General features: G+C 37.0%; 1 protein-coding gene across 1 annotated transcript in view; it reads right to left on the bottom strand.

Annotated features, from left to right (window-relative positions):
• Window positions 1–24089, bottom strand: part of CBX2 (chromobox 2) — a 32717-nt gene extending 8628 nt beyond the window's left edge. Inside the window, exons 1-3 of the mRNA XM_039345723.1 lie at window positions 23823–24089; window positions 23675–23718; window positions 22289–22354 (exon numbers count right to left, since the gene is read on the bottom strand). Coding sequence (XP_039201657.1) covers window positions 22289–22354; window positions 23675–23718; window positions 23823–23894 — 182 coding nt within the window. The 5' untranslated portion in view covers window positions 23895–24089. The remainder of the gene's footprint in view (window positions 1–22288; window positions 22355–23674; window positions 23719–23822) is intronic.
• Between the last annotated feature and the right edge of the window lie 1444 nt (window positions 24090–25533).

The following is a 25533-nucleotide window of genomic DNA, read 5'->3' as shown; positions in this document are numbered from 1 at the left end:
AATGCAAAATTGTACAAAAATAACTATGAAAGGCTGTGGGTCAATATACAAAGAGATTTGGAAAATTGGGAGAAGTTGCAATTATCTCTTTTGGGAAGAATTGCGGCAATCAAAATGAATGTTTTGCCAAAGTTTCTTTTTTTATTTCAAATGATACCTATTTTAAAGAATGAGGTTAATTTAAATGAATGGCAGAAAGGTATTAACAAATTTATCTGGACAGGGAAAAAACCAAGAGTAAAACTTAAAATTATACAGGATATTCGTGAGAGAGATGGACTCAAGGTACCAAATTTGAAATTGTATTATGATGCTGTGGTTTTAACATTAATAAGTGATTGGGTTAATTTAACAAATGTAGAAATACTCCTCTTAGAGGGTTGGGATTTACTTTTTGGATGGCATGCCTATTTAATTTTTAATAAAAAGGTTGATAGGGTCTTTAAATCTCATAAGGATTTCTTTACTTCGGGTTTGGAGGAAATATTATAGAAGTGATTTTAAAATTCCACTATGGCACAGGTCGGCAACCTGCGGCTCTGGAGCCGCATGCGGCTCTTTGAGCCTTCCCCTGTGGCTCCCAGCCTCCTCTGCCTTTGCAGAGAGAAACAGAGAGAGGCAATTGCGCTTCCCTGCTTCTCTCTCTCTATCTCTCTCTCTCTCTGTGTGTGTGCGTTTGTGTTTGTGTGTGTGTATGTGTAAAAGAGAGTGCACTCACAGTGTTCTCCGAGGAGCTGAAAAGCTTACTGGACGGAGCTCCTCCCTTTGCTGCGTCTCTGCAGGAAGCAGGAAGGGCAGGAGAGAGCTAGCTAGCCCAGCTAGGCTGACTCAGGAATTCTGGGAGTTGAAGTCCATGAGTCATAAAAGAGACGAGGTTGCCCACCCCTAGCTTGTTGGACAACAGTTTGAAGCTTGCCAGGTGAGCAGCAGATAGGAGGGGGGGGGAGAAAGAGAGAGGGAGGGAGAGAGAGAGGAAAGAGAGAGAGAAAGAAAGAGAGTGGGGGAAGAGGAGTGGCAGACCAAGGTCAGATAGGGAGGGAGGGAGAGAGACAGAGAGAGAGAGAGACCCTTTTGACATCTAAAATGAAGATAACACTGCATATATCCTTTTTTTACCTTTGTGTGTATGTAATTTTATTCTCTTAAAGCATTCTCTTGGTGATCATTGTTTTAATGGTATGGATATTCCCAAGAGTCATATTTTTACTTTTATTTTTAATGTTTTGCGGCTCCCGGTGTTTTGTTTTTGGTGGGAAACAGGTCCAAGTGGCTCTTTGAGTGTTTTGGGTTGCCTACCCCTGCACTATGGGCTATACCTGGGCATGTGATAGAAGGGATAAGGAGAGGAGTCAAGATGGATAGCGTTTCTTATGCACAACTACTTAGATGGAATGGTAAAAATTGGCAATTAAAATCTTTGGAAGATTTAATACAAGAAAATATTATTTACTCATGGTTTCATTATAGACAAATAGTGGAGAGGTGGAAGATAGATCGTAATGTGGGTTTGCTTAGAGAAGATGAGAATTTATTAAAACAAATAAAAGATCAAAGACAAACCCATATTAAGAGAATTTATGGGGTGTTAGTAGAATTGGATTCAGAAGTAGAATTAGTTAAAGAATGTATGGTCAAATGGGCACAAAATTTTGATGAACCTGTTCTATTAGATACTTGGGAAATTATTTGGGTGAGGAATGTTAAATTTACACAAGCCCAAAATTTAAGGGAAAATTTTTACAAAATGTTTCATAGATGGCACCTTGATCCACAAAAAATGTTTCGTATGTATCCTGACTTACAGCCTAAATGTTGGAGATGTGGATGTTTGGATGCTACTTATTATCATATCTGGTGGTCATGCAAAAATATAAAAGCTTTTTGGATTAAGATATGGTGGAATATTCAAAGAATTTTTAGAAGAAGGGTAAAATTTACCCCACAACTGTTTTTGTTAGGTATTGTTTCTGATTGTGATACTAAGGAGACTATATTGATGTTAAATTTAATCACAGCGGCAAGATTGTTAGTAGGGCAATGTTGGAAGAAGGAATCTTTGCCTACCTTGCAAGAGTGGTTTTTTAAAGTTTCTTATTTGGCGGAAATGGCAAAGATTTCAGCTTTCTTGAAAGACCAATCGCAAGAGAAGTATTTTTTGGTATGGAAAAAATAGATAGACTTTATACAATATAAGTTGGATATAAAAAAATATTATCTAGCTTTTCAATAACTTATACTTAAAATTTAAGATATTTTATAGACTTTTTTCCTTTTTCTTTCTTCCTATTTCCTCGTATTTCCTTGTATTTTTGTTTTTTTATACATATATTATTGTTAACTAGTTTACAATTTGTTTAATTAATGTATTTAGATTTGTTTATGGTTTATATTTGTTTTAAGACTTTTTGAAAAAAATATTAATTAAGCCTGTATTCAGCTCTGGGAAGGTCGGGGGAGGGCATGGGAGGGTTGGGGGGGGGGCTTGGGGAAGGGAACCGTATTGTTTTGTAAAATTTAAAAATTTTCAATAAAAAAAAAGAACACTGATTTAAGTATACAAATAAAAAAAACATATTACATATCAAATATATACACAACATATGCAGAAAGATACGATCAAAAGTAATGGTGATTTTACTTAGATGCAAAACAGAGACAATCCAATAAACAAAAATCTATTAAAAGAATTCAATGTGGAAAATTGCTATAGAAGTCCAGTAACTGCGCTAGATTTCAAAAAATCAATGTTTCCAAACAGGAAGATCAATTCTATCCAGAATATTTGGGATTACCCAAAACCACATTAGAAGCTCAGCTTGCATCTCTACAGCAAGCAAAAACATAAATATAACTAATCCAGAGGTATTGAAGAAATGGTAAAAAGAAAATGGAAATTTAACATATGCTTGCATAAGCCAATATATTCACTGGATTACAAAGAATTATTAGGGAAAGATAAGGACTTTGCAGAGTCACTTAATGATACTTTGCACCTCTCTTTGTTATGGAAGTAGATTGGATATACCTGCCAGTAGTTATATTTTCAAGTTGGGAATCCAGGGAAGAACTATTAGAAAATATTACAGAAATAAAATTTGAAAGTACTGGTGTTATAACAGAAATATTAAAATACTTTATAGTATCTTTAGCAGAGATTTCCAAAGCGGTCAATGCAATATTCATATTAAGAAGTGCTGCAGAGAAAAAGGCTAAATAAAATGTAATACCTATTTAGAATAAATCATTAGAAAAAATATTTCAAATATTTGGGACTTTTAAAAAGTTATTTTGAGAGTTTACAGGCAATATTTAGGTGTAGTGAATGATGTGATATTGAGTAATTAACTCTTTGTATGAAGTGCACCGGTGGATACAGCTGATCCAACAGATACTGTTTACTTGAGCTATCAAAATATATTTGACGAAGTCCCTTATGAAAGATTCCCAAGAAAATATATCAGCTGCTGGAGGTAAAGAGTAGTCCCTCTTTGGTAACCTCTGGGAAAATGATGCTGGACAAGACTGGATTGTTTAACCTACTACAGCTTCCTTACATTGTTAAGCCTAAAGATCCATGGTGCCTCCTCCAAGAGCAGACCACTGGTTTTAGAGGGGCAAAACAAGGATGAATCAGTATGTATTAACAGGAATCTCAGAAACAGGATCTACCATTTGAGAGATATACCTAACACAGACAGACATTTGTACCAATCCTGGGACTGGCATGGAGTTTTGATTCTTCAGAGACACCAGACACATATAACTGCCTTTATATGTTCTCAGACCTTTACCAATTGTCTGGTCTCTTCCAGGACTGCCTTATGCAAATTGTTCTAATATTTTTTCCTGGTAAATAGGGATACATTTTCCTTTAACCTTTAAAGTAATACTGGAACTATTTATTTTGATAATGTCCATCTTTACAGGTAGTCCTTGACTTACAACTATTTGTTTAGCAATCACTGGAAGTTACAATGACAGCAAAAAAAAGTCACTTAAAAAAATCACTTCTCAAACTTACAACTGTTGCAGCATCCCCATAGTCAGGCGACACATATTTACAATGTTTACACTGTTCCAGTGTAGCTGAATTCCATTCCAGTTGAAATTTAAACATCTCAACAAATTCATATTATCATTCATGGAAATTTGCCTAAGCTGTGCGAGATTCAAAAGGACACAAGACAAGAATGTCCTTTATCTCCTTTGCTTTCTGTTTTAGTCTTGGAGGTTTTAATTAGAGACATCAGAAAAGATGAAAAAACATTGAGTATAAAGATTAAAAAAGAAACGCACGAACGGAGAGCTTTTGCTAATGATTTAGTTTTGTTTCTACAAAACCTCCAAAATGGAATGGAATATTTAATGAATGACTTTGGTGCCTTAGCTGGCTTGAAATTATATAAACAAAAAACCAAAAATGTTGGTTAAGAATATAAGTACAAGATCATGAAATTTTAACAAGGAAGTCAGGCTTTAAGGTAGAAAAATGTCAAATATCTAGGCGTTATATTATTAATACAAATTCTAAATTATTTCATAGTAATTATGTGATCTACAATCAGTCCTCAAACTTACAACTGTAGCAGTATCCTCATTGTCACGTGGCATGTATTTTTGAAGTTTACACCATTCACCTCTTACCCAATTAGCCATTTTCTCTTACAAAAAAACAATTTTAATACTGTAATAAAAAGATTACTATTCAACCACAGCTTACAGGTGAGATCTAGGCAACAGGCAGCATACAAATTTAATAAATACATACAATAAAAAGTCAGAATTCTTCAAACTGGAAAGCAAATGTTTTTTTTAAGTACATGAAACTGAATGTTTTTAGTTCCTTTTAAACGGTACAGAAGCCTAAATATTAAAAATGCAAGAAAATGAAATTGTTGTCTAAAAAAATGATTAGAGCAGCATTCTATAACCACATCCCTAAAATTTATACCCATAGATGTCCGGAGATTGCAGTCAGATTAATAAGTGACCATCAAACAACATAGACGAGTTGTAGAAAAAAGGTTCGTTCTATACTGAGTTATTTAGAATACATGGCAGAAAAATCCCAGTATGAATACAGACAACCCAACTGATTTACATAAACACTGGTCCATGTTATTATTTCACTATTATTGCTTTTGGATTATTACAATGGAGATTTTTTATTTTTTAATGAAAACAAAATGCATATTGTTTAATATTAATATACATTAACACATCAACATTATACTTTTGATAATATATTGTTCAAAATAAAAATTTTGATAAGCAAGCTATTGCTGAAGATCTGATATACAGTCTTCCTTCTAATGTTGTATATTATAAGTCATCACAGGAGTCCATAGTTATTATTACCGGTACTTATTTATTAAACAAATTTATATGTCTTGATAATTTTTAAATACTAGGAGCATAGCTAAGATATATATTTATGTGTTTAACTTGGTAATCAATACGGAATTAGGTTAACAGAAGTCAATTTCAGCTGAAGGACCTGTCCTGACCACAAGAATCCCTGTACCAACTTCTGAACAGAATCTCCAATGGCAAGGCAAATGCAACCAGCCATTTGGAACATCCTCTATGATAGGGAATGCATTGACAACCTCTGCAACTTTAAGCTGTGTGGACTTCCAGAATTCCTCAAGCCAGCACTCACAAATAACCTAGATAATTTTCTTGTTTTGGATTTACAAAAGAGACCTGTTAAAGCTTTAAAAAAAATTTGTGAGAAGGGACAAATAAAAACATAAAAAGAAATAAAGCTTTATGATATTTTCTGATGAAAGATCAAGATTGTTAAAGAAAAAAGGAATAATATAAAGTTGTTTTATTTAAGCACGGTTAAAATAGATATACTGTTACCTACACAATGACTTTTAAAGCAGCCTCAATTCTACAAACTTCTACATTATCCTGATGCCTCAGTTTTAAGGATTTCCCTCATTAATGGATTTTTAAAACAGCCACACCTCCCCCTACCAATATGTTATTGAGGAAACTAAAAGAAAAATCTAGCTCAGAAATAAAGCCAAAAATCAAATGGATCCTTGGTGCTTTCTAAGCTTGGTTGTTTTCTTGCAGACATTTCATTACCCAAATTAGGTAACCTCGGTGCTAAAAATCAAGACATATAAAAAGCTTTCTCAGCATCCAAATAAATTATAGTTGTTGGATTCTACTTAATTTGTAGTAGAGCACAAACATAATTAAAAACCTGATTATGTCAGAAGCTTGAAATTCCTGTATAAATCTTGCCTGGGCTTTATGTATGATAAATAATAAGCTGTAATCTACAGACTAAGGCAGTTATTAAAATTTTAACATTCATATCTATCAAAGAAATATAATTAGAATACATAGTTGAATCCATGTCTGGCTTGGAAACAGCTATAATATTCATCTCATTAAAAGGGAAACAGGAAGTGGATTTGGAAAAAATAGATGAAGATCTACAAAAGCAACAATTACCAAAACTTTCACAAGCTTAGAGACAAACTATGAATGAACCTATAACAACTTTTAAAATATCAGACACCATTAAAAAGATCAAAATAGGTAAAGCAACAGGTCTGGATGAACTCTCAAATCAAAATTATAAATGCTTTAAAGACAATTCTTACAATCACTGAAGAATGCAATGAACATTACTTTGCAGGACTCTACAATGCCTCAGTCTTGGAAAGAAGTCAATATAGTTTTATATTGAAGACCAGGATGTGTCTCTAACAAAAAAATATGGACCAATCTCATTGTTAAATAATGATTATAAACCTTTTACTACAATATTGGCTGAAAGATAGAAAAAGATTTTACAGATCTTTGTTCAACTTCAATCTAGGTTTTTGCTGAAAAGGCAGCTAAGAGGATATTACTGAATATTTACAATAATATTTTTGGATGTGGAGAAAACTTTTGACTAATTTGAATCTTTATGTTTAAATTTTTGGAAGATATGGATTTGGAGGAAAAAAATCATTTAAATGGATTTATATGTGTCAACAAACATATATTCATTGGAGATTTGCCTAAGCTATGTAATATTCAAAAGGGCACAAGACAAAGTTATCCTTTATCTCCTTTGCTTTTTATTTTAATCTTGGAGGTTTTGAATGGAGACATCAGAAAAAATGAAATAATGTTGGGTGTGAAAATTACAAAAGAAATGTATGAACTGAGAGCTTTTGCTAATCATTTAATTTTGTTTCTACAAGACCCCCTCAAAATTTGATATTCATAAATATTTTTATATTTAATTAATTAAAAGAAATGGAATGACTTAGGACCTTAGGTGCCTCAGCTGGTTTTAAAATAAACAAAACCCAAAAAATGTTGGTAAAGAGTATGACTGCACAAGATCATGAAATTTTAATAAAAAGTCAGACTTTAAGGTGGAAAAAAAGGTCAACTATCTAGAGGTTATATCGACTTAATACAAATTTTAAATTATTTCAGAATAATTATGTCACTGTTTGGGATGACATTAAAAAGGACTTATCAAGGATAAATTGAAGTTATTGTTGTTGGGTACAATTTCTGTAGTTAAAATGAATGTTTTACCTAAGAGGTTGTTTTTATTCCAGATCTTACCAATATTAATGATCAGTGCTCCATTTAAGCAATGGCAAAAAGATATAGCAAAGGAAAAATCTGAGAATCTACTATAACTTGTTGCCAGATGCGAAAAACAGAAGAGGTCTACCAGAATTAAGATTATAGTTTGGTGCTTGCTGTTTGGTTTGGATGGAGGATTGGCTGACTGTAGAAAATAACAGATTATTAGATCTGGAGGACCATGAATTGAGGTTTGCGTTGAAAGGCCATGAATTGAGATTTGGGTGCACTGTCTAACATTAAACTATTACATCACATTGGGTCTCACACAGCTAAGGTAAATGTAGATTTCAAGAATAATTTTGTTAGGCATGCCATTCTAAAAAATTGGAATAAATATAAAATAAGTTTCTCTCTTAAGATACCTTTTTGGTTGTCATCCAAAGAAGCCATTTTTTAAGAAACGAAATGACAATTAGACCAACCTGGTGGATCTATGATGAAATAATATGTTTTATTCAAGGTAAAGAACTTAAGTTAGAAAGACGTGCTTGCCACTGGTTCACATATATACAATTAAAAGAAAGACTTAAATATGAAATAACTTAAATCTTATATCCTAACTTAAATAAGAAGTTTCAGTTTGTAAAAAGGGAATTTGAAATTGCATTGTATGCTAACGATGAACAATGTTATTCCTAAAGTCTATAAAATGTTGTTGAAATTGAATTTGGGAAATGAGTTTGTTAAAGATTCTGTATCAATGGTGGTGAACCTATAGCACGGGTGCCAGAAGCGGCACTCAGAACTCTCTCTGTGGGCACACACGCCGTCGCCCCAGTCCTAAGCCTTCACAGCTGGGTTTTATAAAACCTTTTTGCTTTAGGCCTCCGCCGCCGTGTACAAAAAAAAAAAAAAAGATTCAATTAATCAGTCAATTTCAACTTATTGCGGGAAAAAAAAGATCTTGCAAAGTTGGAATTGATTGATTGAACTTTTTAGTCCCACCCAATCTGCCATTACCACTGCAGCCACGCCCACCCAATGGGCCACACCCACCCGGTACCCGACGATGCATAAGTGGGTTTTGGCTTGCAGTTTGGGTACTCGGTCTCTAAAAGGTTCGCCTCCACTGTTCTATATGATCTCATGGGCAAAGAACAATAGGAAGACATATGGACAAATGGATTTAAGTTTACATTGAACTATAAACCGAAAAAAACCTTTTATACAACAATGCATCACTGAAGTTTAACACCTGAGAGATTTATAGATAAGAGAACTTTAAATGTATGTTAGAAATGTAATGCTTTTTTACCATCTCTCATGGACTTGTCACAAAGCAAAGAAATACTGGGATCAGATCTTTAGTTCAAAAGGTTTTTAAAATAAATATAAAATTGAAATCAAAAGTCTTTCTTCTAGGTTTAATAAGGAAATTGAAAGAAAATTTGAAATTTTATTATTATATATGTTAACAGTGGTGAGAAATTTATTTGCACAATGATAGTAAGACACATTGATTCCCACAATGGAAAAATGGACAGTGAAGGTGATGTAGTTTGTGGAGATAGCAAAACTGACTGTTTTAATTAGACAGAACTTATATAGCTTTGTTTCCACCTGGAAAACACTTCTCGAAAGGAACAGGGAAAAAAATGAAAATTTGATTTTAGATTTAGATGATTAGATTTTGTTGTTATAGAAATGGTTTGAATTTATTGGAAATGTAGAAGATTGAGGTTCTGGCTCAGGAATTCTGGGAGTTGAAGTCCATGAGTCATAAAAGAGCTAAGGTTGACTACCCCTGTTCTAACTTTTCTTGTATTCCCTGCACTGAAAAAACTCAGAAGCCACTACTTTTTCCTTTTTCTTTCTTCATCTTTGCCCTTTTTCTCTTTAATTTTTGTTTCTATTTGTATTTTATCTTATCGTAAATTTTAACAAAATTCTACTAAAATTTTGTGTGTGCTAATTTTTTTTTAGGAGTACAGATTTATTTGAAAAAGTTCCATTATATACCTTTAGTAAGTTAAAAGAGGAGGTACTTTTGTACCAACCCACTGGAAAGTGGAAAGAGTTATATTGCCTTTCACAGATTTCTCAATGATTTAAGAAAGATAAGGGACAGATCATCATGTCCAACTTATTCCAGTGCAAGTCCTCCCTCCCCCTGCTTTAACCAGGTTTTTTTAAAAAAGAGTTCTGCAATATTATGTTTTTGGCCCAGTTGACAGGAGAATAAAATAAAATTAGGGTTTTTTTTCCCCCTAAGGTAAAGTTAAGGTATGGAAGATAAGGAGAGTTAAGGTATCGAAATCACCAATCAAGAGACATGGGAAATGACTAATGAGGTCACAACCAAGTCAAAGTAGTGGATAAGATGGAAAGCCAGAAAGGGTTTTCTTAAGTTGGTTTCATTTCCAGCCAAATTACGCGGTGATACATGCAGCTGAAGTCTGAAAAGTTTCATTTTCTGTAAGCCTAAAACATTTCCTCCACAATTTAGAATCAAAATTTAACAGCTATTAATAGGTCTGGAATGTGTTATTCACTTTTCTGTGAATTAAAATTATTTAAGTTTGATTGAGTCTAAGACCACTAATTTACAAAATTCTCCCTTTTCCGAATATCATTCTCTGATGAAGATTTTTATTTTATTCTGTTCTATTATACCCTATTTTCTGTGAGATTAATGTATTTTCTTCAAGAAATATATGTGGCATACATTGGATACCTTTCCTCTTAATTTTTCAAATAATTCAGTGAGAAAGGTTGACTTGAGAAAGTGATCCAGAGCTACCCAGTGGGCTTCTATTCTGAAGATAGATAAGAATCTGGAATTCCCTAATTCTTGTCCAACATTAAACCATGACATGATTACTGGCTCTACTTCATTTCTGGCAGAGATCAAAATTCTATATTGTTCAGATGGAGAACGTTATAAGCAGATAATTATTTAACTTTCTCTTGTAACAATTTAACTGGGCTAGTTGTTGGTTGGTAAGAAACATATGTAATTCTACAGTCTCAAATAATGGCTTTTGCGGTGGTCCATGCCAAGATTGTAATATAGAAAACTCTTGGTTAAAACAAACAAATAAAAAAAAGATACCACTTTCTGGTTCACCTGCTTAAGAAAAAACAAAACAAAGATGCTTTCACAACTAACTCAAAAGAGGCATTCAATTTTTTGCACAATAGGGCTAAGGTACAAGAGCATTACAGTATCATTGAAGTTGCTTGCTTTAAATTTAAAAACCGAAGAATTGAGTTATCAGGGGAAAAAATTCAGATGAAAACATTTTTTTTGTACATGGGCAAAACAAGTATATATATCTGCAAAGAAGGGTTAGCAGAATAGCCAACTATCCTACAAAATTAAAATCGAATATCTTATCTAGTAAAATGTTGGTCTAGAAAAACTATTGATCAAACCTGCAATATTTCTCCCACCCTCATGTTCTTTAAAAACTATTTACCTTTAGGGAGAATAGAAGTCTGCAGAAAAGCAGTTTCAGTGCTTGCCTTTCAAAGTTTTAATTAACTCCAGTTTGTGTCTGACTGCAGGGAAAGACATCTTAGCATTCCAGGTTATTAAGGAGACTGCATTAAATGTTAATATTCAGAGCAGTGAGCATGACAATATCCCTGCTGTACTGAAATTTACATGTTGCAACTGCCAGTAGCAAAACATGGTGCATCATTATCAGATCTCCTCTACACAGATAGGTAAGGAAAAGATGGAAGAATGGAAATTCTACTGATTAGTCTTTCTAAAGTATATAAATCTTAAAGAAAATAATTTTAGAACAAAAAAAACAAGAAAGGGGAAGAGAAAAAAAAAAGCACGGCTGTTCAAGAAACCACCATCTGTAATCTCTCCCTGTAGCCAAAGAGATACAGCTCACTTTAACAAGTGCATGCATAATTAGAAGGTAGAAATTGCAAATGCAATACTTTCTCGCTTATAGTAGAACTTCCATAAAAAATAATTGGTTGGCCTTTCTCAATTTCATTCAGAATGCCAGTCAAATGGAAAGTACTCAAGAGTGATATATCTGAAATCCAGGGACATTTATCTCCTGAAGGAGTTTATTAGTTTTTAGTAAAGAGGGTGAAAGAAAATAAAGCCCATTTGTTTCATAATGGGCTATTTAAAACCAAAATAACCACCATGTAAAAATGGGTCAACAAGTCCAGGAAAAGGTCTTGTTTTTTTTAATGGTATCCAGGAAGCTGTAAAAGTTAAAAAGTCTTCCTGCAGGAAAAGGAACATCTGCCCTAATGAAGACAACATAAAGTACAAACCCTGACCAAGAAAAGTGTAAGATGATAATCCAGTAAGTAGCAATAATTATAATTTCAGGAAAGTATGAAAATTAAAAAAATTAAGGGAACAAAAATCATTTCTTTAAATATATTCAAAGCAAAGGACCAGCCAAGGCAGTGACTGAGCCATTAGGCAACAAAGGAATGAAAAAGGGGTGGCTCAGGAACGTTATTGGGAATGTTGAAGAAATAAATGAACAATATTTTCTGTTTATGCCACAGAAAATATAGAAGAGATATCTGACTCTGTGCTGATTTTCTTAGGAGGGAACTGGAACAACTGAAGCAAACTGAGGTACCCAGAGAAGATTCCACGTTAGAAGAGAATGCACAGTAACAAATCATTGGGTGGTACCTGCTCAAGAGTCAGAACTCAAAGGTGCAATCACTAAACTACTAGCAGAAATGCAACTTGTTCCACATACTGGGCTAGGTAATTGGATGTGTCATCATTCATGGAAGATCTGGGAAATTACAGTACGGTTAGCTTAACAACTGTCCTCAGAAATTTGGTAAACATGATAATCAAGTAAAACTACATCCAGGGAATTTTGCTGAACTATAGTAAGGCATGGATTCTCAGAGATGAACTCTGCTCCTCCAACCTTCTATAGAGCTTGTTGAGAGTAACAACCGACACATGGTTGGGCGTGACCCTGCCAATACCAAGGCTTTTTCAAATACCTACATATCCATCCTACTACAGGTAGTCCTCAACTTACCACCACAACGGAACTCAACATTTCTATTGCTAAGCGAGACATTTGTTAAATGAGTTTTTGATTCATTTTACAATTTTTCTTGCCACAGTTGAGTGAATCACTGCAGTTGTTAAGTTAGTGACACGGTTGTTAAGTGAAACCAGCTTCCCCACTGACTTTGCTTGTCAGAAGTTCGCAAAAGGGAATTACATGACCTGGGACACTGCGACCGTCATAAATATATGAATCAGTTGCCAAATGTCTGGATTTTAAGCATGTGACTACGGGGATGCTGCAATAGTTATAAATGTGAAAAACAGTCCTAAGTCACTTTTTTCAGTGCTATTGTAACTTTGAACGGTTACTAAATTAACTGTTGTAAGTTGAGGACTACGTGTATTTTGTTTTATGGTAAGTAACATAATGCAAACTGCCAAAATGGAGCAAGAAATAATAAAGACAAAAAAAGTCAAAATAAAAGTAAATTAAGCTCAGTCCACTTTTCACAAACACTATTGACTATACCTTTCCATACACTTCTATTTTTTGCAAACAATTTAAATTTCTCAAATTTCTCATCTTTCTTTTGCAAGCTCTCATTAATTCCCTCCATCAATTTTCTGCTCTATTCATTCTTCATCAACATATTTCTTTACTAATAATCCACTTTATATTCAATCGACATTAATTCAGTTCCCATTCATGTTTAATTTTGTATTTTCTTCTTTTAAAACCCACACTTCAGTGATCACTTCTAATTGAATTTCTCCTGATGCCCAACAAAGTTTGATAACATTCTTTCTAGCAGGTTTCCCCCCCCCCTCCATACACATATATTTCTCTCATTCCTTTTTGTAGCACTGTTATGTTTTTTCCTTATTCACAGCCCCTTCCATTTCATAATTCCTCCATTTTTCCAGACTTCCTATTAGCATAACTCCATGCATAAAGGGGAACTCCATTTTAATTTATTCTATAGCACTCATATCTTCTTTTCTGGTATCTAACTTCCATTCATTCTGTTGGGAAGCTTATATTTACATATTTGCATAAATACATATAAATGCTTATGGTAATACTGCTTGTTTAAAGCCAATAGATACTCCCGAAACAATCACTATTCTTATTCTCATTTTCATTCCAAATGGCACAGTAACACTTTTCATACTATTATCTTGTTTCCATTTCTAATCATTCATGTCACAATATTTCCCCCCAAGTTTGCATTCATTCAGAATATTTTTCTTTAAACTCACCCCTGGTTTCTGTGTATAACTTGAAATTATTACCAACATACTTTTTAACACATCGACTATAACCTAAATAACACTAATTTATATTTTCTGACACACATTTTAGCCCTTGCATTCATGATTAAACCTACAGCTTTACTTTCCGGCATGTATTCATATTGACTCCAATTCAGAAGATCCAGACTTCATTCAGTTTGATTACATTCTTTCTTTCTTCATACAGAATAGAAAATAACAGAGTTAGAAGGGGCTTGGAGGTCTTTAACCTCTTGCTTAAGCAGGAGACCCTATACAATTCCAGACAAATGGCTGCTCAATCTCTTCTTAAAAACTTCCAGTGATGGAACACCCACAACTTCTGGAGGCAAGTTATTCCACTGATTTCTTTCACTTTTATAATTATTATTCTTTCATTTCATTACTGTATATGCCGGCGTATAAGACAACTTCCGGAAGCGCTAAACTCGGCGCCAAAGTCTTATATGCTGAGTCGTCTTATACACCGGAAATACTGGTAGTTTCCGGCATATAAGACGATGTTCTAGGAATGCGGCTCGGTGACAAAGACGGGGGTCATCTTATACGCCGGGTCGCCTAATACGCCGGCATATACGGTAATTCATAATCTTTATTATTTACTCCTCTTCCATTCTAAGCCACAATTTTCCAAACGCTATGGTCATCACAAGATGAATCCATAATTATTGTCTTCCATTGCTCAACATGGCTTTGGTTAATTGAAGCTTTCATGTGTTTTGTAACATAATTACATCTGTGCCACATGTAGCATTCCCTGCTAATGGCAAATAAAGTACTGGTCAATTTGGCATATTTTGGCCAGAAAGCCCAAGTGCAACCAAAGTCCCATTTTACCCCAAACATATATATCCTGCTCTGTGCAAGCTTTAACCACTAAGCTAAAGAGTAGTTTGAAAGTCAACATACTCCAGCATGCATTCCCCCACAGAATTAAATGTACTGTCATTTCCTTAGGCATCTCAGAACCTGACAAAATCAAGTATTTTCTTTATCAAAAACTCTCACATAAATGAAGCATTCATCAGATAAAAAAGTGTCTTATTTTCTACTAGTCAAAGGATCCAGAAACATGCTCTTAAGTTTAGATTTTATAATTTGTAATAACATATATGATTGTAATATAGCAGTGATGGCGAACCTTTTAGAGACTGAGTGCCCAAACTGCAACCCAAAACCCACTTATGCATCATCGAGTGCCAGGTGGGTGTGGCCCATTGGGTGGGTGTGGCTGCGGTGGTAATGGCAGACTGGGTGGGACTAAAAAGTTCAATCAATCAATTCCAACTTTGCAAGATCTTTTTTTTCCCCCGTGAGAAGTTGAAATTGATTGATTGAACCTTTTTTTTTTTTTTGCACACGGCGGCGGAGGCCTAAAGGTTTTATAAAACCCAGCTGAAGGCCTAGGACTGGGGCGACAGTGCGTGTGCCCACAGAGAGGGCTCTGAGTGCCGCCTCTGGCACCCGTGCCATAGGTTCACCACCACTGTCATATAGCATCATATGGTATTTTTGTAAACTAGTGAATGTAAATTTAATATATAAATTTTGTTTTTTCCTTTTCCCACTTTTCCTTTTCTTGTTTTCAATAATTTTTAGTTTAGTTCATTTTGTTACTGTTACCGTGCATCTTGGTAAATTGATTGTATTCTGTATTCTTTTAAAACAATCATTCTCTAAAAAAGATGATTTCTCTTTTATAGATTGGCAACGGGTTAAAAAAGAAGAAAACAATGAAAAGGAATAAACTGACAAATTTTCCAGCTGAGGGAAGAGACAGTCTCTCAAACATCTGTATTGGGAACTTTTTTCAACTTCCTAAAAAAAATCTTAACTTAGAGAAAAGCAGTAAGCCACCAAGTTTGCAAATGATATCAAACTACAGGTAGTCCTCATTTAGTGATTGTACACAATTGCAGTTGTGGTGAACAAGTAATTTTAAAACCAAGTCTCACATTTACAACTTTTGCAGGTTACTTTAAATTGATGTTAAGAAATGAGTTTTCTGAAACTACAGTAACAAACGGGACAAAAATGGGGCTGCTGCAAGAAAGAAGACATTGACTCAATATGTGGCATTGTAAAAAAAATCATCAGTTCTATGCTAGGAATCATTGGTGGAGGGACCAAAAGTAAAACCACCAACATTGTAAAGGCCTTATACAAATGTATGGTACATCCATATCTGGATTAACCACGGAAGAAGGCAAAATGATCAAGTATAATGTTTCGTATTTCATATATCCAGACTTACGAAGTGCATTTCTTTCCTCATTTACAATACTTTTATTACTTTCCATTTAGAAAATATCAAAGTGATTTCCAAAAACCGTGAAATAAAAACAACAAACAAACAAACAAATAAAAAAATTGGTCTTTTTTTTTTTTAAAAAAAAAAAAGACAAATGAAAGAAACAGTTTAAATAACTCAGGGAAGTTAATAAAATCAAGGGAAATTCTGTACAGGAAGTAAGTTTTCAATTTCTGGGAAAACTGGAACTTTGAGGCAAAAGCCTCCGTAAAGAATATTATTTGATATTATCTATTACTTATTATAATCAGTTTGGTCTAGTGGTTAAAGCACCAGGCTAAAAAATAGGCGACTGAATTTTAGGCATGAAAGCAAGCTGAGGGACTTTGGCTCACATCGGTAACTCTCAGCCCATGTCAGGCTCAGGTGACAAGTTAGTTGGTCAATTGTCACAACCAATAGATTAACACTCATTTGTTCCAGGAAACAAATATACCCTGCATTTATGAGAAAACACTAGGAAAAATATGTATTAAGTACTGCATCAAATACATCATCTTTAATTTCATATATCTGGTCAAGAAAGAGGTTTTATCCTGCCAAAGATAGAGATTTTAGGTCCTACATTATATCATTGGAACAGCTGTATTCAGGAACTACACCATTACTCCTCTGGCCACTGGCTTCTATACCTAAGGCAGTTAATACCCAGAGAGCAGAAGAACACCTGTAATCAGCAGATACAATAATGACAGGTAAACAACACATTTCAGGGGCAACAAGTTCAAACTATGTACTGCTGATGCTACTGAACTCAAGCAACATCCGACACAGCCTCTGCATCATTACAAAACAAATCCACACAGGCAGTCGCAACCATCCCTCAGGATTCTCCTCCCCACTCAGTCACCAGTAACCTTGTCCCTTTTGCAAAAATCTCATGTTCTTCTCTTAGTTCCAAAGCACAACACACAAAGGAAAGGAAGGAAAGCTCATATAACACAGCTTCCCAAACAGGGAGTCTGAACAGACTACAAATACCACTTCAGCATGAGGGAGGCCCAGCTACAGAAGAAATGGCCCAGCCACTCTTCCAACACACAGAAAACAGGATTTCTCATAAATTGCTAGCAGCACCCTCCAGTGGCTCATTGCATAGGGCTGAACAAAAGATTGTATAAGTTCTACAGGGGAGAAGTGCTAGCAAAATACAGCCAGTCATTTTCTTTGATATCCGGGAAGAAAGTGCCAGGACAAAAAAGGGAGCACAATATGCTAGAAACACCACATAATTTGTTAGCTAATCATTACATCAAAACAACCAAGGAGCAATGTTTCTTTCTCCCCCTAAAACTTTAGATAGTAACCACAGGAATCAAGTGCAAAAAAACCCCTAGTTTTGGCAGAAAAATATGTTTTGCCCTACACATACTGTGTTTTCCCGAAAATAAGACCCAACTGGAAAATAAGCCCTAGCGTGATTTTTCAGGATGCTCATAATGTAAGCCCCACTCTAAAAAGAAACGGATCTATTTAGTACTGTATTTCCCTGAAAATAAGACCTAACTGGAAAATAAGCGTCTTTTGGAGCAAAAATTAATAAAAGATGCAGTCTTATTTTTGGGAAAACATGGTAGAAGTATAGAAAGGGGTCTCTACTGAAGGATACTGCATAACAAGATGAAGCATGGCAACACATGGATTATTGCTTATGAGAGGCCATCCTTCATTTTTTAGCCTCTGCCATCCTTGGCCAGACCAACTTTGCACTCTTGCGCAAGTATCCCATGTCCTCCTGATGATTCTCTACTAATTGATCCAGGCATCTATCCCACCAGTACACACAGAAAAGATTTCCCTCAGCACACAGATGAGAGCGTGCATATCAAGTAGGTCACATGGCTAGTCTTGAGTCTACCAAACTCTTTGTATTTTCTTGTTCTGCCTTAGACAGAGGCAGATATTTTGGCAATTATTTCAACCTAATACTCTTCAGGCCTGTAGACCTAAAACTCTCAATATCCATAGCTACAATGTCTATGGAAAAAGAAGTCTTAGTCACTGTTCCATTGTAACAAAACACAAACAATGCATAGGACAATGTCAGGGCTTTTATTGATCAGTCTCTTTGGAATAGAGCTGCCTCAGAAGAAACAAAGAGCAGAGTCTTGAGCATTGGAAACAGTGGCTTAACAGACAGCAGGGCAGCAAATTGTATGACTGTCTGCTCTGGAGGTATATAAATCTGCCTGGAGAGGCTGGTCAATACCTCACTGAAGAACATCTGGGGAAATCCTGCGTTTTGCTGATAGTCAAAGGTTACATTTCTTTTCTGATCTTGTCCATCAACCTGTACCTGTAGGACAGCAAGGGAAAACATAGAAAGTGGAACTCGCAACAGACAGCAGGAGCCTATGGCCCCTTAATCTGGACATACACTAAATATTTGGGCAAGAGAAAGAGTGAACGATGTCCTTGATTGCTTAGACAATCCTCAAGCCCTCCCTGAAGTTGCATCCTCTGTGACAAGGAGACTGTTAAATTTTTTTGAGTATATTTCACCCTACAGTGCAAGACTGTGTGTATTGTCCAGTGTATGTAACTTTTAATTTTGCAAAGCAAAGGCGCTCATGTACAGCAGTTGTAATGAAACACCTGATCTTTGCCAATCTTTGCCTTGGTATCTAGGAATGAGAACTTCTACTGCTGAACAACACAGCCCATGCAAATATGTTTTGTGAATATAGCAAAGGGATTGGGAATTGGCATGGGAGAGAGATGCGGTTTAACATATGTTCCTCATTTCCATGCTTACCTGTGTGCAATGCTGTCTTGTTCTTCAACTCAGGAAAAAGAATTTGGTGCCGGACAAATGTGACTGGAATGCCAAGATAAGTACCTGTTGAGGGTTCTAGGCAAAATTGGTTAGTAATATGTGTTGCAAGATCAGGAGGTTTTGTGGACCAACCTTCCCTTTCTGTGCAGAATGCCTCTTCTTCATATGTTCCCATCATTCTTCCATTTGAACTCTCTTTGCATAATGTCAGGCTAAAGATACTTTCCATGCTTATTCTAAGACATGTTTGAGGCAGATACATGTAGGTTATGCTTGCGAGGTGAGCTACAAGTGCTAAACACTGGCATATTGATATCTGTAAGGCTGTTGTCAACACTGGGGTAACAATTTCTGAAGTGAATGGAAGGAAAATTTCTTGCACCAAGTTTTGGACTGATTGGTAAATATTGTACACAGAACAGAATGTGCCCATCAACTGAAGGGAGATAGTACTCAACCAAAGTATTCTCCTCCCTTAATATGTCTACATGGATATCTATGATGACAATGTTTACCAGCACTGTACATGTCATATATCTTCCATTCCTTTGGTACCACGGATGTTAAAATCCCTTATCTCATTATTATTACTTCTGAGTGCTTCATTTGTTGGATATCCAGGAAGCTCAATTCAGCTTATCACTTGAACTATCTTAAGTTATAAGAATTGCATAGATTAAGAAACAAAAACAGAGGGAACAGCAGAATTACAATTTGGGAACATATATACATTTGTAAAGTTTGAAATAACTCTATTTACCTGTCCTTATGTTGCTATTTTTCTCTGATACTTTATTTTTAATAACTTTATGAAGTTGTATAGTAAAATTGCACACAGTAAGTAGAATTAAATACTCCAACATTATTCTACAATCCAACAATGGCTAGATACCCATAGGAAAGAACAAGTATGGCATCAACAGCAATATTTGTTAATGCCAAAGCTACTGAACATGAAGATTTCAGTTTCTTGGCTGACATTTAACAGATACATCTTTGATTTATTTAATATTTTTAATTCCAGGCCTAGTAGACACATCTCATGCAGATAATTATATTGTTTTACAAAGTTTATCTTATTTACTCTTGTTCTCATCATCCCCATTTAGAGAATAATTTCTCAGCTTTAATACATTTAACAGAATAACAGAATTGAAGGGACCTTGGAGGCTGCCTAGTTCAACCCCCTGCTCAGGAATGTATTTATTAGCATTCATATACTACATGCTAAGTTGTTTTTATATAATTCATATACTGTATTTCCATGCCATTTTTAGCAATCTTCTTCTAGAACTATATTATTGGAATTAAAATTTAGATAAAATAACTAAGGAACACAGAAGACAAAATCAAATCTATAATATGTTACAGGAGGTAGAAGTTCCACTTTTCACTGTGAAACAGCACACAAGAAGAAGAAGGCATGGCCCAATCTATAAATCTTGTAACAGCCACTTGCACAGGAAATCAGTTTTATGTTTTTCCAAAAATATGTGCAGGAAACTACAGTTGTACGAACTCTGAAAGCTGCTCAAACCTGCATAGTCAACCACTTGAATCACACTGGAAATTCTGGTGGGAGGATGCAGCGATATATTATTCTTAGAATTTGTAGTCCATGAGTGTGATAAAGCATTGAAAATGGTGACTATCAGTGTATTTATTTTATATTTAAAGGCCACCTGACTCTGGGCCGTTTACATTTTAAAAGTAAGGAATAATAAAAACAAATGTCTGGAAGTTAAATCATGGCAGCTGGACTTCTTTTCTTGTTGGTTCAAAACATTTCATTGCTTATCCAAGTAGCTTCTTCAGCCTAAACAAGTTGGCTAGGGGGACTCCCCGGAGGACATATGCTGTGTCCCCCTAACTAACTTGCTCAGACTGAAGAAGCTACTTGGAAAAGCAGGAAAACATTTTGAATCAACAAGAAAACAAGTCCTGTTGCCATGACTCAACTTCCAGACAATTCTGCCTGGATGATTGAGAACCTTCATTGACAATAAAAACAGAAGAAATAGTTTATGAATGTCTGGAATGTTCACCCCTGAGAAACAAACTGGAGCTTAGTAGCTACCTATCTTCAGGCCTAGGAGTAAAGCCAAGTTTTCAAAGACTTTTGGAAGATGCTTAGGATGGAACACATACAGATCTCCGGGGATGCTGTTCCAGAGCCAAAGGACAAATATACGGCTTATTTTGTGTATCGATGCAGACTGCCAGTCTAAACATGTATTTGCTCACTTTTGCCAATTCCTTCGACACACTTCTCTTATATGACCATGGCTTTAGCTTTCCATTCTTTTCCAATTATTGTGCATATTTGTTATCACACTTTGTACTAAGGGAATATATCACTTAGTATCTTTACCTACTTGACTAATTTGGAGCATTTTATAAACTTCTCAATGTTTATGCAGTCTGCACAACTACTACATGCTAATAGATTTAAGAAGAAAATTGTTGCCTTCACCCTGGACACAATTCCATCTCTAGCATATTCCTTCCAACACCAAACAGCCTTTCTCTTGTATGCCAGATATTTTAGCTTTACATTTCTTTCCTAATATCATGCATCTTCAATAGTTCCCAATATCAGTGGCACCTGCATTGGAGCAAAATGAGCAAGAAAGTGGACATAATCTGAACCACATCTCTTTTGTGTGCACACACATCCTCAATACATGTAGAAAAGGATGGGGCTTGGATTGGGATGACTCATCCACCAATTTGAATCTTCTGACCCACCCTGCACAGATACTGTTTAATATTCTACATATTTCTGCAAGTGTACATTATATTCAGAGAATATACTATTTAGTATCTTCTTTTCTGACCAGCAACAATTTTTATAATTTCTCAAGATCCATAAAACTTGCATGAGGAACAAGTCAAGCTATAGGCAGCTGTTAGGTGCTAATAGAAGTCTTAAGCACCAAGTTAGCTATAGCAGCCTTCTTCTCAGCATCCAGTGAGACAGAGCTAAATCCTCTTCACTTCAATGCAACATAACAGGCCCTTTTTTCATAATAGCTTGGATAGTTTATCAATGTACAGAATGAAATCTACACAGTAACTCCTATGCTGAATTCAGAAGCAAAGAAACATGAAACACAATCAAGCCCTGTCTAAAAGCATCAAAAATCAACTTTACACTTGAGCTTTCTTCATTAACCAGGCCCTTAAAACAGTACTTGGGTATCAAGGAAAAATAGGCCAATGGGCTTCAATCTGGGGGAACAATAGAGTTTCCACAATTTCAGCCTGTCTGCCTAGAACAAGCCCTCCTCCCACCTCTCAGCAAGGTTGGTGGCTTACTCACTTCTTCTGGAAAGCCAAGAGGAGTCTTGGATCAAGAATATTCTCTTCAGGTTCCCAGCTGTTGTGCCTAGAAAAGAACAAAATCATTCACTAGGATATATACCCTGCTTTCTTACAACATACAATTCTCAATTAGAGGTTTTGTTTATTGTAGTGCTGCATTTTGAGGCAAAGCCTATCAGAAGTACAGTGCACACTTTACCTCTCCCTAAGCTGTTTCCCAGATTTGTTGGGCTACTACAAGTCCCATAACCCCAAACATGGAAACACTCCTGTCCTCCTGGCTAGGAGTAATGAGAGCTGCAGTTTAATCAAACTAGAGGCCATCAGAGGAAAAGCTGGCTTGAAAGTAATAATTAATTAAAGACTGTCTTGGCCAGGGGACCTAAGACAACTTGCTGAATAATAATAAGCACTAGTTTAATTCTTGGATGAAATTTAATTTTTTGCAGCAATTCATGAAATCGATGAAAAGTTTGTGCTTTGTTTTATGACTGGACCCGTTCAATTTGCTTAATGGAAAAGGCATGGGAGGCAATCAGGGAAAAAAAAGGAGCACACGGAGATGCATTATGGATAACTTGAGCACGTGTGCGGGGAGGGGGCTGGGGTGTAAGAAGAGAAACCAAGCAGGAAAAGGATAAAAGCAGAGGGAAGGCTGGCTCTCAGGAGTAGCTGGCAGGAGGGGTAAAGGGAGAAGCTTCTCTTGGTCTTGACAACCCTTTTCCCCCTTCTTCACAAGTGTGGGGGTGGAGGACCCCCACCACATGCACGAAAGGGAAGATCGGGGTTCAGAAGCGGATCAACGGAGAGCAAAGGAAGCTTTTGCCATTTCTGCGGAGAAGCCTTTACGCTCCTGCAGGGCTATACCTCCCCCCTCCCCACCCGCACCGTGTCCCGGTTACAACCAGGGAGGCGAAGGCGGCCCACGGACTTCTTAGAAGTTCGTTTAGCAGAAGCGGCAAAGCAACAAGCAACACATCGGAGCCAAGCCAAACAAGGGAGTTTCATCGAAAGCCGGCACCGGCAGAGCCACCCAATAAAGAAACGGGGCGCAAATTTAACTAATTACTACTAAACAAAAGAAGGTCGGACGGGAAGAAACACTCCCGGGGAGGACGGAAGAGTAAAAACACCCGTAACAAATGAGAGTAACTTCTAAGCGCTCGTAAGTCCAGCCGAGGTTGCAGGCGTTTCCCCCGGCCCAGGCTTTCCGCCTCCCTTCCGCTTCGGCTGGCGGTTTGCAGCCGCGCCGCCCGCCTCTTGTTTTCGCCCGAGTCCCCCGCTCGCCTGGGCCCAGCATCCCCGAGCCCTCAAGCCCCGCCCTGGAGCCCCTCAGCTCAACGGCTGGCTGGCGCTCAGCTGCTCGCTTCATTGTCCGACTCACTTGGAAGACCAGCCTCTCCACTTCACCAAATACTCCAGCTTGCCCTGTGAGGAGAAGGGAGAGGAAAAAGAAAAGAGGAGCGTTAGAGGGAGCCGAGGCGGCGGGCGACGGCGTCGCTGCTCTTGCTGCCGGCCGCCTCGCTGCCCACCTTGCGAAGCCGCTTGCTGAGGATGCACTCGGCAGCGAAGACTTGCTCTCCCACGCTGCTCAGCTCCTCCATGGCGCCGACTGGCTCCGCTCGGCTCCCTCCTCCTCGGCCGCCGCCTCCGCTTCTTCCGCCACCTCTGACTTGTTCTTAGCGGAGCCAGCGTTGTGCCTGCATAAGGCTAGAGTCCGCGGGAGCGCGCGCTCCCCCCACCTCACCCGCCGCTGCCACCGCCGTCCCCCCCAGTTTCGGCGGGAACGCGCGCACCCCCGAAAGCCCAGAGCTTCACTTGGAGCGCACACAATGCAACGCGCGCGCAACCGGCCCCGCCTTCCCACGCCCTGCTCAGGGGCTCCCCAAATTCCCAGTTAGCCAATGAGAAAGGGGGGAGGCGGGGCTTGAGAGCTTCTGGCGGAGAAAGGGAGCCGAGCTTTTGCCTATTGTTTGGTGCGTCGCTTTCTGGGTCTCTCGACGACCGGGTTGCAGAAGACTAGAGTGAACGAAAGGACCGAGTTTGGGGAGGGGGAGGGGGTGTCCTGAAGTTTAAACCTTGAGGGAAGAATGACGCTTGCCTGGCCCAGCCCACATTCGTGGGACGCGCCAGCGACGTTCTTCAGGGCTCTAAAACGTGTGGCTGCATCCGACATCGGCTCCCGAATAAGTTGAAATGTTTCGAGGGGTTTCGACTTTTCAGCGCTCAGCGGCTTCTAGGCATTTTAGAACGCCGGTTAAACCCGGGAATCGAAATTCTTCATCCGGTGCGGGAATTGTAAGAACGTCTCCTCTAATTATTTCGTAATGCGCGTCGGCAAAGTGGTAACTTTCATCCTCGCTCTTCATTTTCTCACGATTCTTAAGAAATAAAGTGGAATCCAACTTCTGACTTTATCATTCTATTGCCTCCTACGGGATGATTTCCCAGCTTTTTCGGTGCAGCCATCTATCCTGGAGTGCTCAGACGATCTTCCATCTTAATCCGTAACGGGGTCACCTTACTTGGCTTGGATTTAGGAGTGTACAGGTAGAATCACCCAACGGACAAATGATCTCGTTAGGAAATCCATCAAGAAATACAGCACGTTCAAAAATTAAAGTTTTGCGTTTTTTCCTTATTTGTATTAAATGTTTGAAAAGGTGAGAAAGGGAAAAGAAAACAAATACAAGCTTCTACAGTTCAGCGGTTTCCACCAGGTTTAGCATCGCTCAGAAACAAGTATGGTAATTTCAGTGAGGTGCTGCAGAATAATTGAGTTGTGAACTATGAGCTGAAAAATTGGATCTTGTTCTGACGTCTAGGTGGAAGCTGGATACATGAAATTGAGTAGAGATAATTTCATAATATTTTGATATGGGATCCCCCTAGAATAAATAATAAATTGTCTGCAGACACATAATTCAAATAATCAGGATTGGATGAATTTTGGCACTGTCATGTATCAAAAATAAGTGCATCAGAGGGGTGTATCCTCTTGATTTTGCCTTAAAAAAAAAAGAATGGAAACATTCACACACAAAAAAAATCCCTGATCACCATGGATCTGGCAGTGCTCTAAGACAAATACCTTGATCTGAGACACATATCATTGTTTTTTTCCCAAGAACTCCACTATTAACAGATCACATTCATTTTATGCGAAAAAGTGCTACAGTTAGGAAACATTTTTTGAAATGGGATCCACATGAAATCGTCATCAAATCACAGATCATATCTATT

This window comes from Crotalus tigris, unplaced genomic scaffold (genome assembly GCF_016545835.1).
Source record: "Crotalus tigris isolate CLP2741 ecotype Arizona unplaced genomic scaffold, ASM1654583v1 scf7180000017551.9496454, whole genome shotgun sequence".
NCBI classification, from domain to species: domain Eukaryota; kingdom Metazoa; phylum Chordata; class Lepidosauria; order Squamata; family Viperidae; genus Crotalus; species Crotalus tigris.
Note: the sequence above shows the minus strand (reverse complement) of the source record. Positions and strands in the feature narration are given on the sequence as shown.